The following is a 15,913-nucleotide window of genomic DNA, read 5'->3' on the forward strand; positions in this document are numbered from 1 at the left end:
TGATTAAAATGCATGTTATTGGTTTCCTTAAAATTATCAAGGGAAGCTTGTCATTTTTGACCCGATAAATATCTGACCCTGGATGGTCGTCACATCTCCATTACTCAATTATTCAAATAACGAAAATTTGATTTTGGCATTGATATGAATTTGGGGGAGAACTTGTCATGAAAAGAAGAGCAAAATAACTTTAATAGTCCTCCAAAATGTAATTATTTTATTTTGTTGTGAAAGAGGTTCTAATGTTCATGATGGGTCATAGGTGCCCATCTGTGCCTGTTGAACGTGCAGTGATTATAACACCAAAATCTGTTGAATTCAGTACTGCAGCAAATGATACAACACATATCACTCACATGGAGGACTACTACCTCGTGTATTATCTACAACTCTGTATTCACGAATGTTGGAAATACACATGCTAAATGTACGCATTGCAATGACAGAAAATGTCACATCTTAGCCCTGCATCGGTCAAATACAACACTTTCTGACAGCACAAGTTTACATTATCATACCGAGAGCGCCTAAATGCACATCTAATTCAAGCTGTAATTATTTATTGCAAGCATCGACTGCGAGCGCTGACCAAACATATCCACTCCCGCCAAAGCACACGAAATGTTCGAAACAATAGTCTAACGTAACTCTTAACTGGTCAAATGTAATGTATCGAGCGCCCCACATCAGCATGAATTCGACAGGAATCGTTTCAAATCGCAAAACAACGGATTCCATCCAATGCGCGATTCTAAATAACGCAGTGATGCCATAAAGTAACCTCTTCGCAGCTTTTGGCTAATTGGCTTCGTTCTACTTCCTGATCATTACGAACCCGCAACAATTGAACGCCGAAGCTAATGTTCCCACTGCTAACGAATTGTGAGGACATTAACGTTACCTTTTTTCAGCGCCACACCGACTCAGGGAGGGGATTTAACGTTAGCTACTTTCTCCAATCCGCGTGCTTGCCAAAACCGATGATAGAAGACGTGGAAGCGGTGTAGGATGTTGAAACAATAATTCTGCGCTCTCAACTATGGAAACAGCAATGAAGTGTATGTATTAATATTTGCAAGTAGGACTCATTTATTGTGCTTGCCGTTCAGAGTCGAGAAAATGGCGCATTGAACAACTGGGAAGTTACGTCAGGGCATAATTATCATACTGCGTGCCTGGCCAATCGAAATTCAGTATGCTTGAAATGGAAAAACTTCCTTAGATATCACCCCTGCTGGTTTTCAGTGGTAATCACGTGGAGTGGTATGTCTAAGTTTTAAGTTGGACCTAGTCCAGTTGTGGTTAGTTTCAGTCTTTCAAATATTCATCATAATGAGTCATTTTCTTAGATGTGGTCTGGCCACGAGGGGGCGCACTTACTTGTAATTCACAGGCATAGCCACTAGATGGCCCCTTGGACAGTCAGCTGGTTGCTGAGCAACGGCACAAGATGGGAGGGGTCTTGTCGCTGAAGTCATATCACACCACTAGTCTTCATCCAATGGGTAACAAGTAATTTAAACAATCAAAGGCCTATGAAAAACCGGTTTAAAGCTACTTGCAGTGACGGTGCATGGAATTTTTAACGATTCACAAGTGTTTTTTAAAGCATGACAAAAAGTTACTTTTAGACAATACACATGAAGCCATTTTGTTTTAATGTATGTTTTGATCACAACAATTTTGTTCGCATTTTTTTAATTTAAAATTGTCACAATCCAATGTAAAAAATATTTATAAATAAAGCAAATTTCAGCAATCATGGGATTTTTTTTGTATTCAATGACCCAATATTGTATAATGATTGCGATCATTGTAACATGCTCCGTACGTTGCACCAAAATTAACTAATTAGTTCACAGATTGTTCTTTATATCGGAGACCTTGTGTGCAGTTTTCTAAGGGTTGTCAGGCCACAGGTGATGAAAAGTGGTTGACTTTCTTAGAAAATCTTGAGTATTTTTATTTCCTAGTGGCTAAAATAGTACTAACCTAGCAAGTTGTGCAATTTTATGTTATACGTAAAATAATTTTCATTCTTAATGTTTTAGAAGATTAACTAATGTTGTTCAAAAAATAAGTACCTATATTATACTTATTAAATTCAATTATGGACACAAATTTTCATTCAAATATTAAGCAAATTCAAGTGTCATCCTTCCACTACAAGATAAAGTTCATAACTAAACATTCGACCAACAATTTAACTTAATGTCGCAAACTGACCACTTAACTCAAAATACAAACGCCCTCTATGGGTGCTGTGCAGTGATATACACAGCAAATAAGTGAAAAGACACTTTGTGGTGTATTTATCTTTTACGTACTTGTATTTGAAATTGTTAGTCTTGAACCTGTATGTAAAATGTTTCCACAGACACTGTATTTTGTTTCTTCCTGTGGCAGACAACACAGAAATGACAATAAACCACTTCATTTGACTATACTTTATTGACCAATCGGCACCCAGTACCAGAACTATTTGGTTTACAAATGTTTTCATATGAACTTTAATGACCCTCTGAGGCAAATACAGTCAGGACCGGTATAAACTGACACCAACGTTTTCCTTTCCCTGATGCCATTTTCTCAATAGTATTCATACTTTTATCATGGTCTTGATTGTTTCACTAATGTAAAATCTGTTTTTTATTATTTAGATTATCATAAATCAGGAACAAAGACATTTTACTAAAACAATGATGCATAGGCATTCAAAGATGGATTGTACTAACAGGAGATTTATTATCAAACTGAAGTTGTTTTCAAACAGTGCATGCCACAACATACAAATTATGATTATTATAATCAGTTGTTTCTAACATGTCTTTTTCTTATCTGGAGATGATCGTGAACCTTCAAGATCCTTGGCAAAATAGGACGAAAACTGTTCGGAATGTGAAATGTGAAGCCATACTCCAGATACAAAAGTTGCATGGACTGTAAATACTACATACTATGCTCCAAAGTTATGAAGAGCTAATCGGAACATGTCATTGGTGCAGACCCATTTGTTATCTACATTCTTCAGCAAGAAGACTTGCTGAAAGCCCATAACTTGGTCTTGATCAGCCTGTAAAATTATACAAAAACAATATTAATGTTTGTGTTTTTTTACAGTCATATTAAAAGGAATAGCTCACGCAATCATTACAATTTGCTGAAAATTTACTCACCCTTGGCCATTCAAGATGTAGATGAGTTTGTATATTCATCAGAACAGATCTGGAGAAATTTAGCATTACATGACTTGGATCAGCTGATAAAAACACAATAATCCTTTTGTCAATCGATTCATGTCTTTGAGGCGTTTTAACGTCATTGTGAGTCATGTGGATTATTGTTATGTTTTTATCAGCTGTTTGGACTCTCATTCTGACGGCACCCATTCACTGCAGATGATCCATTGGTGAGCAAGTGATGTAATGCTAAATTTCCCCAAATCTGTTCCGATGAAGAAACAAACTCATGTACATTTTGGATGTCCTGAGGGGGAGTGCATTTAGAGCAGATTTTCATTTTTGGGTGAACTATTCCTTTAAGACATATAACAGCACAGATATCATTGTCATTGAACAAAATTTCAGAAATCCACTATTTAAATCTAAATTTTGACAGCTGTCTGATAAAACAGATCTGTTTTAATAAATGCAGTCTTACTTTGAGCTGGCCCATGACCATACTCATGACACAGCTGTCTGGAGTGGGATGATGGTCCTGAGCGGTGATGATGTGCTGAATGGTCTGAAAGGGAAGGCTCTGCAAACAGGCACATTCTGTTAGAAGTAATCAGGAAGACAGTAATGACAGCTGTAAAAGAAGTTAACTTACACTTAGTTTGGTCATGATTGCACTCTTCCCTTGAAATCCCTCTCCTTCCCATGTCAAACAGGAAGCATCGGTCTAGAGGAGAAAAGTGTGATATCATAATTTATATACAGGCTTAGAATGGAGTACTAAAACTACAGCTAAAACACAATAAGGATAGATTAAAACAAAATAATACGGGTTCGGAACCTAAACTCATCCCGCGTTCGCTGTCAGTCATTTTACTCGCAATAATTCACTTACATACAGCTCGGAGAGCTTCACGCGATCTGTATCAAACTGCTGATAATAGTGTTGCACGAATCCACTGCCGATTTGCTCCCACATCGGTTTTTCTGCCATTGTTTTTCGCCGTATTAAAGATCCTGCGTAACTTTGAACAGACAAATTCCCACGTGTAGCCGATTCTGCAAACAAACGCTGGAAATTGATCACAAAGTTAAACGAAAGTATATCATATAGCTTATTAAATATACCATATAGTCTGATCAAATAGTCATTCTAAATAATATCGTGTTTAAAGTATTCTTGATGTAGATATTATTTTCAAACTTAAAAATGTCCCCCTCAATGTGATGGCAACGCTACCTGGGCTGTGTAACTTCGCGCCTTATTGGCCGGAACAAGAAGCAGCGATGAAAAAGTTACCGGCAGATCTGAGATCAGCTGTTAGGAGAGTAGGTGAACCAGATCAGTTCAGAAATTGGATTCATTTTTTGGTCATACGAAACGAGTGCACAACCGATGCTTGCTAAGAATTTTTGATAACAACAATTATATGCATGTGAATATAAACACTAGACAAAAGAACAATTGTTAATTCAGAACAACACTTTACAGTTTGTTAAGGTATAAATTAAGTTATGCAAACAAAAAAGTATAATAATTAAAAACAGAAAAATATTTAACTTCGCTTCATAGTAATAGTAACAATATTATAGACATAAAAAAAGGAAATGGATTTACACATAAAATTTAACATTTTTTCGACCTCAAACAATATTGGAGCATTTTGTATGAATATAAAAGCAAAAACAGGGCGTGTGTCATTATTATTAAATGTTCTATTAATTACTGTACATATCCATTCATGTCTATTCAGTAGTTCACCTATGTACACATATTTTCAATTCAATGCCTATCCGTTCATTCTTTGAAAGCTTTATTATCTCTATATTTGTATATAAATATATCTCTATACTTGTATTTGTATTTATTAGCTTTAGCAATGTTTTGTACATTTTAAAAACGTGGTATTATTTTTATCGCAATATTTTATGCAATTATTATAATTGTTGTATTATATAGTATATTTATATCCTGTGAAATGTACGCCTTATCTTGTGTTTTGATGTCAAGCACAATGTAACAACTGTAAATTAATAAAATAATAATAAAATAGCGGACGACGGTAAGGACTTTTAAAAAAACGTTTATTATGCCATCCTTTCTGAAGTCGCTTGTTTAGGGCTCTGGGATCGCCTGTCCATCTATGATTGCACGCAGACGGTTCTGTTGTACCAAAACGTGCACTTAAAATATGTTTAAAGGGATTTAATTTATTTTATGGTTATATGAAAAATTAAACAACAAAAGAGCATAATCGACAGTATTTCTTTCTAGAATATATCTACCAGGCACAAAACGGACAGCTAGAAATTCGCAACTTTCAGTAGAAGACTGTTACGTGTTGTTTTTCGCGGATGTATTAATAGAAGTTAAATGTATAACCATGTCTGGGTCTCAAGGAGTCACTGCTTTGTGTGAAAATCCCACAGAAGTGTTTTTGGATGTTTCTAAATTGCTCATTACATACGCGGACAATATTCTTAGGTAAGTGAAGTTGCTCCGGACACACAGTGCCGGGTGGAATGTTGTTATGCCTGATTATTGGAACTGGCAGTCTCTTCTGTATGTAGGTATGCTGTCTATCAGACAGTCTGTCCAACCATCTTGTTTTTTGAATTCCTTATTTTACATTCATCATATTGTACGCGATCTGTAGGCTACGTATGATTTCTATCGCATTCTTCAGCAATTTTTCAGTGTCTGGTTTGATTTTTGTGTATGTGTGCTTTGTAGAAACCCAAATGAGGATAAATACAGATCAATCCGTATCGGAAACCCAACATTTTCCACCAAACTTCTACCTGTCAAAGGAGCAGTTGAATGTCTCTTTGAGATGGGATTTGAGGAGGTTGGTGCCCTGCATATGACCATTTAAATATATAAAAAATACAGAAATAATAGTTTTCTGTTTTAATATACTTTAAACTATAATTTATTTCTGTGATGTAACGCTGAATTTTCAGCAGTCATTACTCCAGTCTTCAGTGTCACACGATCTTTCAGAAATCATTCTAATATGCTGATTTATTATCAATGTTGGAAACAGTTGTGCTGCTTAATATTTTTTGGAACCTGTGATACTTTTTTCAGGATTATTTGATGAATAGAAAGAACAGCATTTATTTAAAATTGAAATCTTTTCTAACAATCCTAAAAAAAGTATCAAGTTCCAAAAAAATATTAAGCAGCACAGCTGTTTCCAACATCAGTATATTAGAATGATTTCTGAAGGGTCATGTGACACTGAAAACTGGAGTAATGACTGCTAAAAATTCAGCTTTCATAAAAATAAATTACATTTTAAAATAGATTAAAATAGAAAACACTTATTTAAGATTGTAATAACAGTTTTATATATATACATATACACAAGCATCATAACATGTCAGATTTGCTTTTTGTTTGTGTCCATGTTAGGCTGAAACCCACCTGGTGTTTCCTAAGTCTGCATCTGTGGAGAGGCTAAGGCAGGTGCGGGAGACAATTGCAGCTGAAAGGGACCAGAGACTTGGTGCGAGTAAAGCTGCATCCAGCCAACAAAGTGCCAGAGTTCCTCCAAGTCCTGCCCCACCACCACTACCCTCCGCTTCTTCTGCCGCTGCCGTCCCTACACCTGCACCTGCACCAGCTGCTCTGCCATTCACAGTGAGTCTCTTTTTTTCTTCCTAATTCTCAGTTTTCTTTTTATAGGGTTAGGGTCCTATTTGCAGGTTCTTTTTAAGGATGATAAAATTCACAATATTACTGTTTTTTCTGTATTTCTGATCAAATAATTGCAGCCATGATGAGCAGAAGAGACTTATTTAAAAAACATTACAAATCTTACTGCCACTACCCTCCGCTTCTTCTGCCGCTGCCGTCCCTACACCTGCACCTGCACCAGCTGCTCTGCCATTCACAGTGAGTCTCTTTTTTTCTTCCTAATTCTCAGTTTTCTTTTTATAGGGTTAGGGTCCTATTTGCAGGTTCTTTTTAAGGATGATATCATGAATTTGATTTTCCATTTATAGCTGAAGCTTTCTGCACTACCACTTAAAACAGCTAAATTAATCATGTGTAAAATAAATGTTTGATTCTAGCATTTTCATACTCTTTTCTCCTTTTTGTTTTCTGGCGTATTAGTCAAGCAGCGTGACATTTCTTAGGACTCTGCAGTCAAACTTCCAGCATGTGTTGATATACGAGAGCCCTGAATTGCAGCAGAAGGCTCTGAACTGCATACCTCATGAACTGCTCAGAACCAGAGCAAAAGAACGCTTGAAACAAGCCAAGGGTGCAGATCCAGGTTAGCAAGATCTGCTATCATTTTACATCAGTTTGACAGTTTTATATAAATACATTTTGATATTCTTTAGAATAGGATTTTTAAAAATGACTCCCCTCGTTTAAAAGTTTTATACAAAGACATTTTGAAAAATCTGTTTAAACCTGGATGAAATTAAGGCACCAGACTAATGTTTATGTGTTGTGTTCCACTCAGTGTGTACTCTAGGTGAGAAGGACATGTTAATTCTAGACCTGTTGCAGTGGTTCAAAGGGGATTTCTTTTCCTGGGTGGACAATCTGCCATGCAGTCGATGTGGAGGTGCAACCCAGCCTTCTGGATCCCTCCTCCCCTCAAATGATGACCTACGCTGGGATGCAGGCCGTGTAGAGAACCACTACTGTCACACCTGCCAACTCTCCACTAGATTCCCAAGGTACATCGGCTTTTTCATTACTATCAGCAAGCTACACTGTCAATCAATGTAGTACATATCTTGAAGATTCAATATCCTCTATGGAATTTTATTCTGTATTCTCCCTATCGAATTAAAGGGGTCATATGATGCGATTTCAAGTTTTCCTTTCTCTTTGGAGTGTTACAAGCTGTTCGTGAATAGATAAGATCCCTAAAGTTGCAAAGACTAAAGTCTCAAACCCAAAGAGATATTCTTTATAAAAGTTAAGACTGGTCCACGACCTCCTAAAACGCCTCGTTTAAACACACCCCCACATGTCTGCGTCACTGTGTGGGAAGATTTGCATAACAGCCTCATTTCTAATGGGTTTCAATGTTTTTGTCTCGTCACTCCGGGACACGGCATCACAGTATGGTAGGGGCGTAACATTTCCGTCACACGCTTGAGGTATTCGGCCAATCACAGCGCACTGGATAGCTGGCCAATCATGACCCCTTTAATAAATAGGCATAAAGGAATAGTTCACCCAAAAATGTTGTCATCATTTACTCACCCTTATGTCATTGCAAATCTGTATGACTTTCTATCCTGTATTCTGTATCAAAATTACAACAATAGCACAAAAGTAGTCCATGTGACTCTGAAAGAGCAATGTTATTCATGTCAATACAGTTGCAAATTGACTTTTTTTCCCTTTCCCAGGTACAATCACCCAGAGAAGCTTCTGGAGACCAGGAAAGGGCGTTGTGGGGAATGGGCCAATTGTTTCACGCTGCTCTGCCGAGCCTTAGGCCTCGAGGCCAGATATATCTGGGACAGCACAGGTACAAATCTTACAGCATTACTGTACCACAGTGATATAATTTGGGAATAGAAAAACTCAGTTTTGTCCTGCTTTCAGATCACGTGTGGACTGAGGTGTATTCTCAGTCACAGCGTCGCTGGCTACACTGTGACCCTTGTGAGAACACATGCGATAAACCCCTCCTGTATGAAGTCGGCTGGGGGAAGAAACTCTCCTACATCCTGGCATTCTCTAAGGACCAGGTTGTGGATGTGACATGGAGGTACTCCTGTAAACACCCAGAGGTCCTTTCCAGACGCACACAGGTACAGGAGACATGGCTGCTTCATAAGCTTAACGGTCTCAATGCTACGGTACGTTTGTCATTTTCATGCCCTCATCCAAAGTGCAGCTCCTTTCATTATTGCCTCGAATAAATGAATCTGACTGTCATTACCACTTCATACCTTTAGAGGCAGCAGTCTCTAGGAGCAGAGAGGAAGCAGCAGCTGTTGCAAAGACTCCTGGTAGAGCTGGTGGAGTTTATTTCTCCCAAAACTTCTACTTCTGGAGAGCTGGGAGGTCGCATCTCAGGATCTCTGGCTTGGAGGGTGGTTCGAGGGGAGACTGGAGCAAGTAACACTGAAGGGGTGAGATGCTCATCTATAAAAGTCATTTTTACTGATTATGCCATTGGAGGGATTTTCTATACATGTATATATATTAACTTACCTTTTATGTATGTTTTCTCCCAGGATGCACAGGAATGTGTCTTCATTCCTACAAAATCTGAAAAGCAAAACAAGTTGTTCCACATTTGCTACAACGTGATCAAAAACTGTTACTTCAGACAGAGCAATGACCAAGAGACTATCCCAGGATGGCAGAGAGGTGCTTGGAGGACAGAAAATATGTTCAGGAAAGAAGAGCAAGACTGGCAGATGGTTTGTTTCTTTTAGCTGTTTATTTTTTGAAGATGATGGAAACTACCTTTCTTTATATAACCAATATTAGTAATAAATTGTGTTTTGTCTAATTTTTATTATTATTTTTTAATTAATAGTATATTTGATGTTACATTTAATTTTTTTATTTTATACTTAATTTTATTTATAATATTGTTCAATATTAATCTGGTAGTATCACTTGTTTAGTTGTATATTCTTGCTTTCTATAAATTCATGATGTGTTTAAATTTTCTTACTTTGGTAGAGTAATATTGATTTAAAATACACTACCGAAAGTATCAAAAGTTTGGGGTCGGTAAAATTTGTCAATATTTTTGAAAGAAATGTCTTCTGCTCACCAAGACTGCATTTATTTGATCAACAATACAGTAAAAACAGTAATACTGTGAAATATTATTACAATTTAAAATATGTTTTCTATTTTAATATATTTTTAAATGTTATTTATTCCTGTGATGGCAAAGCTGAGTTTTCAGCAGTCATTACTCGTCTTGCTAAATGTTTTTGTAAAAACCATGACACATTTTTTCAGAATTCATTAATGAATAGAAAGTTCAAAGGTACATCATTTATTTGAAATGGTAACCTTTTGTAACATTATAAATGTTTTAAACTTCATAATGAAAGTAATTCGTCTTTGCTGAATAAAAGTATTAAAATCTTAGTGACCCTAAAGTTTTTAATGCTTGCGAATAGGCCATCAAATCAAAGTCATTATCGACCCATCGTACCAGAGTTACAGTATCGGTGCATTTCTACTTGTAGGCCTTTCTATCATATTAGCCATTGGCCTCTTAAACATACTTGGGTTTAAATGCAGTACTTACAATGCTGGTTCTGTGATTGTACTGTAGGTGTATTTGGCACGAACCGAGGGTTCTTCCTTCGGGAGGATAAGCTGGAAATTTAACTGCGCTCCAGTAGGGATGAAGATAAAGTCTGCTTCGGTCCGAGCCTTCAGCCAGACCTTCCATTCAGGCAGCATTCGTTGGAGTTTGCGTTCCGCCGAGACCACCATAGAGTTCCCTGGAGGTACGAGTCTCACCGTTTGATGCATCAGCTCTGTGCTTTGTGTATCAGGTTGAATCACTGCTCTCTGTGCTTCAAGAGCTCATTTCTGAAGTAGGTTTTTAAATGTAACATGATTGCCGCTAAATTAATTAAGCTTGATTATAATATTAGTAATAGGTTTGTTTTCACAGATGGTGAACTGCACTCCTCTTCAAGTCTGTCCGGAGGCAATGAGCTGATTGTGGAGGTGGAGCTCACAGGAGGAGAGGGTGAAGTGTCATGGCAACACGCTCAGCTCTTCAGGCAGAGTTTAAAAGACACAGAGAAAGTTTTATTTGAAATTTTGGTTGAAATGGAAGAGTTTTAGCATTTACACATCTCTTGCAAGTACTCATTTGAAATACTAAGAAAATGTTTCATCAAAGGTAAGAAAGTATTTAGTTTCCTTTTAGATGCAACCCTGCAATCAAGGGTTTTCTTTTAACACCCAGCATCAACTCTTACCTGCATGTCTTCTTACTGTATGCCATTTTATGGATTTACCCTTTGTTATCCACTAGCCAGAAATAGTTTACTGTGAATTACTCTGGAAAGCTGGTCAGTTCTAAAAATTTAACTATTGTATTGTAACATGTCAAATAAATGTGAGTTTAGATGTGACTAGATTTGGAAATGAAAAATCTGGTATTGTTCTTAAACGATTTTATTTGTCAGTTTTAGGCATCACTGTTGTACATTTTAAAACTAACTGTACATCATACTTTCCTGTTCATGATATGAACAGGAAGTGTAATGATATGACCTTTTAGCAATACATTAAATGATTTAATTCTTCAGTTGTGCATGAACTCTTCACTACACTTTAGTTGGACTACTTAAGGGAATAGTTCACCAAAAAAAAAACTGAAAATGTACTCACCCTCAGGCCATCCAAGATGTAGATGAGTTTGTTTCTTCATCTGCACAGATTTGGGGGATTTTAACATTACATCACTTGCTCACCAATGGATCATCTGAGGCGAATGGGTGCCGTCAGAATGAGAGTCCAAACAGCTGATAAAACATCACAATAATCCACAAGTAATCCACATGACTCCAGTTCATCCATTAACGTCTTACAAAAAGTTGCATTTGTAAGAAACAAATCCACCACTCTTTCTGGACAAAATGCTAGAAGCATTGGTGAGCAAGTGATGTAATGCTAAATTTCTCCAAATCTGTTCTGATGAAAAAACAAACTCCTCTACATCCTGGATGACCTGAGGGGGAGTACATTTTCATTTCTGGGTGAATAATGCATTACACAGAAGATAATGCGTTTATGGTTTTTTTACTCAAAACTCTAAAAGTTTAAAAAGATGAGATTGGGACCTTTTTCATTTTTATTACAATTTATTTTGAGTCAAGAAAGTTAAGAAATCTAGAAGCACAGTGTGTGATGTTAAGTAATCCCACTGTAATAAAAAATCTATTTTGTCAAACAATTATAAATAATGCAATAATATGCAAAAATAACAGTCTTCTGTAATGAAAACAGCAGGATCAACGCACAGACTGACAGCTGGTACTGCAAAAACAGATAAACGGAGGGATGTTATACTTAAAGGGGTCATGAATTGCCTTTTTTATTATTTTGTATTTTGTCTACTTAAAAGTTATAAAGATTTTTACATCATAATTTAGAATAGGCTATTTTTCTGTCCTGTGTTGACTCTCATCAGAACGCACTGTTTGAATAGACGTGGTGGATTGTAGACTCGGAAGTAAACACCCACTGCTATGATTGGCTAACAGTTGTGTATGTTTGACAGCCTACATCAGGGGTGTCCAAACTCGGTCCTGGAGGGCCAGTGTCCTGCAGAGTTTAGCTGCAACTTGCCTCAACACACCTGCTTGGAAGTTTCTAGCATGCCTAGTAAGAGCTTGATTAGCTGATTCAGGTGTGTTTAATTAGGGTTGGAGCTAAACTCTGCAGGACACCGGCCCTCCAGGACTGAGTTTGGACACCCCTGGCCTACATCCTTCATAGATGGACGCTGCTGTGATTTAGCTTAAAAACGCATAAATACTCTGTACATATCAAACGATCTGTAATATCAGACAAAGCACGTAATAATCTTCGGAGCCATCTTTATCGTTTGGTTTCTGCATAGACATGCGTTTGACTCTCGCTATTTACACTACATGCACGAATAAGTGGGCGGGGCTAAACAGGCAGTGATGTAGAAGCAGGCGTTGATCTTCCTCTGCGGAGGTGGGGTTTAACCACACTATGACATCATAAAGTGGCACATTCCACAACCTGTCGTTTTGGCAGACCTGGCTTCAATATAAGCTGTTTTTAGACTAACGAGAAAGTTCTGAGTTCTGAAACTTACAGGATGTTTTTATAGTACAATGATCTCTATATGTATCTCTAAATATCTCTATACAATGATGATATGTCAAAAGATCAAGGGAATTTTGATTTCTCAGTTCATGACCCCTTTAATGTCATTCTTGGAATGCTGCTCAGCCAATCAGATTAAAGGACCAAAACTACCTGTTGTATAAGAGTGAGATAACATACAGTCAGCCAGTCATTAGCGCTAAATAAACCCTGACAGGGCGGTCAGGACCCACACGTGAAGCAGGCGGTTAATTAACAAATACATATGATTTGAAATAATTTTATTATCTTGTAGAGACAGTCAAGAGACAGAACATGAGCACATGCCACAGCTATGTAGGAAACGGTTTCCAGGTTTAACAGGCTTTATAGTAGGGCTCCACGATTAATCGAAATTAAATCGCAAAGGCGATAAATTGCGATTAGACAGAAGCTGCGATTGTCATGCGTATCTTTCAGTGAAGCACGGTTCTGTGATCAGCAGTAAATCTCCATCCGAAAGCCAGAGGGCGCTCTCGCGCTGAAACTCCAAATACGCCTCGCAGAAGAAACCCAGGAAATCCCTATAGCGGTTGCTGAATAAACAGAAGATTTAACTGCTTTCATTAATTCAACGTGACTAATAAACACACGACTACGACAATATATGGTTTATCGGAGTTCATCTTATTATAATTTTTATTATAATAAAGTATATAATAATGCGATGCTAATCGACATTGCTTTTATCACTGCTTAGAATACTATGAAATATGTTGCGTGCCTTATTCTGTGTAAGAAGCTTTTATTTCAAAAGGATTTATTTCAAACACTCGACTGACGTTATGAAGTGAGTTTGGAGTAAAAACATGTTATTAAATGTGGCATTTTCATGTGTTTTCAGATGGAGCAGCATTTAATACACAGAGCCGTAGTTCACTGACAAGCTACGCAAACAGCTTTCGTAATCGCAGAACGATTTCTTCGATTTCATAATCGCGCGATTAAATCATCTGCGATTATGAACGTGATTTTGCATAGCTTGTCAGTGAACTACGGCTCTGTGTAGTAAAAAGCTGCTCCATCTGAAAGCACGTGCTGGAGATTTACTACTAATCACAGAACCGGCTTTACTGACAAGATGCGCATGACAATTGCATTCGATTAATCGTGCAGCCCTACGTTATAGTATTGGAAACACCATTGAGGGCACTGTGCTACATGGTGAAATGCTAGACTAGGCCAGCAAATTTTGCATAAATCCAGGAACTCCAGTCTGTTGACTCATTTTCAATAAAAACATAAACAGACATACTGCAACATACCTAAATTGGTCAGCCAACAAAAAAATGGCAACAGAATAAATGATATAATGTACATAAACATGTAATAACTCAAGAAATGGATGATTGTGATTTTTTTCTGTATCTAAAAAAGTGCAAGAACAAAAAAAAACAAAAAAAATTGTGCAGTTTGTGCAACATTACCCTCTACTAAAACAAACACAAACTACTAACACAAAAGTAGACATTTCTTTCACATTAGTTGCTCTAAAGATTTAATGATTCTATAAAATATGCAATGTCTTTAAAAGCAAAGGTACAAAGACCTTAAAATAGCTTTATCCCCCGCCGTTCCCCCAAATGTAGTACAAAGCCCATCTCTTAAGTATTTAAAAGTACAAATATTTTAGAAAATACCAATAGTGCGAGTCATTGCACGTGTCATCTTTACATACAAAGACTGTACGTTTTCATTAGAAGCACAGCCATAAAGATGAAGCATATTAAGACTGTTTTCTCTAACTGGACAGGGAATGCTCCTCATTACACCACGTCACATTCACGCTCTGGTTAAGACCACAAATGTGCAAGTTTCTGATTAGGAATCTTCATCTTCTCAATACTAGCATTTATCACCATTTCTTTAGGTTTAATAATAAATAAGTGCTCTTTGAAGGTACAATATTAGATAATTAGAGTCATTTTTCATGGTTGAGGTGTAGGCCACATCCTTCGCTACTATATAAAATATACAGTTTTTCATAAAGATTTTCACTATTATATACACACACTAGCAAGAACACATGCACTCCAAATGCATCCAACCGTACATACTAAAATTGTTCTGTAGTTTTGGCAGAAGGAATTTTTAAGACAGGAAAAATACTTTTCACATATGGCGGTCATGCGGATATTCACACGTTCTAAAGACTTATCTTTAAAGAAATGGTTCACCTGACAATTAAAATCTCCTGAAAATGTACTCACCCCCAGGCCATCCTAGATGTTGATGTGTATTTTGTTCATTGGAACAGATTTGAGGAAGTTTAGCATTACATCACTTGCTCACTAATGGATCCTCTGCAGTGAATGGGTGCCGTCAGAATGAGATTTCAAACAGGTGATAAAAACTAGGGATGCTCCGAATGTTCGGCAACCGAGATTATTCGGCCGAAAATAGCACAAAAAAAAAAAAGCTCTTTCGGTGTTTGGCCCAATAAGAGAAATGACCGAATAAACTGTACCTAACAATGACGTGACGCTATCAAATAGCAACCAGCCAAGTGACACCGTGTTTACACCGTTGTCCTGTCGCGCCGCGCCTCAACATCTAAAAAGGCTGTCTACACTAGAAGCGACAAAGCGACCGTTGAAACTCATTTGAAATTTGTGTCAATACGTCATAAATAAAACGCGGCAGCAGTTTTCTGTCGGGGATTTGTCGTGCCGCATCCAGTGTAGACAGCATCACTGATTATAATGAGTTCTATAGTATTTTGTCGCGCCGCGCCGCTTGCGTCAGGTGTAGACACGGTGTGAGAGGCGCGCACTCTTTATGCACACATCAGCAGTGTGGAAGCATTTAAACTGTCCGAGAAAGACGCAAAAATCATTACAAGCACCGACAGCGAGAGACTGTT

The 15,913-nt window shown here is 37.4% G+C and overlaps 3 protein-coding genes across 7 annotated transcripts in view; 1 reads left to right on the plus strand and 2 right to left on the minus strand.

Annotated features, from left to right (window-relative positions):
* Positions 1-1,123, minus strand: part of LOC107688324 (ADNP homeobox protein 2-like) — a 5,943-nt gene extending 4,820 nt beyond the window's left edge. The window contains exon 1 of the mRNA XM_016485955.1: positions 902-1,123. The gene's annotated coding sequence lies outside the window, so the exon portion shown is untranslated. The remainder of the gene's footprint in view (positions 1-901) is intronic.
* Positions 1,124-2,837: 1,714 nt separating this feature from the next.
* LOC107688399 (nuclear transport factor 2-like) lies at positions 2,838-4,514 on the minus strand. Of its 3 annotated transcripts, none has more exons than XM_016486057.1 (5): positions 4,417-4,514; positions 4,072-4,235; positions 3,832-3,903; positions 3,661-3,759; positions 2,838-3,073 (listed from the first exon to the last, which is right to left on the minus strand). In XM_016486057.1, exons 2-5 carry the CDS (start codon positions 4,168-4,170, stop codon positions 2,957-2,959), a joined length of 387 nt encoding a protein of 128 aa, XP_016341543.1. In that variant the 5' UTR covers positions 4,171-4,235; positions 4,417-4,514; the 3' UTR covers positions 2,838-2,956. The 3 variants fall into 3 exon arrangements, with proteins under 3 accessions (XP_016341543.1, XP_016341541.1, XP_016341542.1); XM_016486055.1 differs by having other exon boundaries at positions 4,072-4,248; XM_016486056.1 differs by lacking the exon at positions 4,417-4,514 and adding an exon at positions 4,305-4,409.
* Positions 4,515-5,274: 760 nt separating this feature from the next.
* On the plus strand, positions 5,275-11,287 carry LOC107688325 (peptide-N(4)-(N-acetyl-beta-glucosaminyl)asparagine amidase-like). 3 transcript variants are annotated; one of them, XM_016485957.1, is made up of 12 exons: positions 5,275-5,661; positions 5,911-6,025; positions 6,595-6,822; positions 7,300-7,462; positions 7,658-7,877; positions 8,562-8,683; positions 8,761-9,017; positions 9,117-9,293; positions 9,399-9,587; positions 10,466-10,643; positions 10,814-10,991; positions 11,037-11,287. In XM_016485957.1, exons 1-11 carry the CDS (start codon positions 5,561-5,563, stop codon positions 10,987-10,989), a joined length of 1,926 nt encoding a protein of 641 aa, XP_016341443.1. In that variant the 5' UTR covers positions 5,275-5,560; the 3' UTR covers positions 10,990-10,991; positions 11,037-11,287. The 3 variants fall into 3 exon arrangements, with proteins under 3 accessions (XP_016341443.1, XP_016341442.1, XP_016341444.1); XM_016485956.1 differs by having other exon boundaries at positions 10,814-11,287; XM_016485958.1 differs by lacking the exon at positions 11,037-11,287 and having other exon boundaries at positions 10,800-10,945.
* Positions 11,288-15,913: the final 4,626 nt, after the last annotated feature.

The sequence above is a fragment of the Sinocyclocheilus anshuiensis genome, unplaced genomic scaffold (genome assembly GCF_001515605.1).
Source record: "Sinocyclocheilus anshuiensis isolate Anshui unplaced genomic scaffold, SAMN03320099.WGS_v1.1 scaffold209, whole genome shotgun sequence".
Taxonomy (NCBI): Eukaryota; Metazoa; Chordata; class Actinopteri; order Cypriniformes; family Cyprinidae; genus Sinocyclocheilus; species Sinocyclocheilus anshuiensis.

Coding starts and splice junctions, on each gene's coding strand:
- LOC107688399 (XM_016486057.1), bottom strand. CDS start 4,170: ATGGCAGAAAAACCGATGTGGGAGCAAATCGGCAGTGGATTCGTGCAA. Junction 3,904..4,071: donor TGAAGCTCTCCGAGCTGTAT/GTAAGTGAATTA, acceptor TTTCTCCTCTAG/ACCGATGCTTCCTGTTTGAC. Junction 3,760..3,831: donor CAATCATGACCAAACTAAGT/GTAAGTTAACTT, acceptor GCCTGTTTGCAG/AGCCTTCCCTTTCAGACCAT.
- LOC107688325 (XM_016485956.1), top strand. CDS start 5,561: ATGTCTGGGTCTCAAGGAGTCACTGCTTTGTGTGAAAATCCCACAGAA. Junction 5,662..5,910: donor TACGCGGACAATATTCTTAG/GTAAGTGAAGTT, acceptor TGTGCTTTGTAG/AAACCCAAATGAGGATAAAT. Junction 6,026..6,594: donor TTGAGATGGGATTTGAGGAG/GTTGGTGCCCTG, acceptor TGTCCATGTTAG/GCTGAAACCCACCTGGTGTT.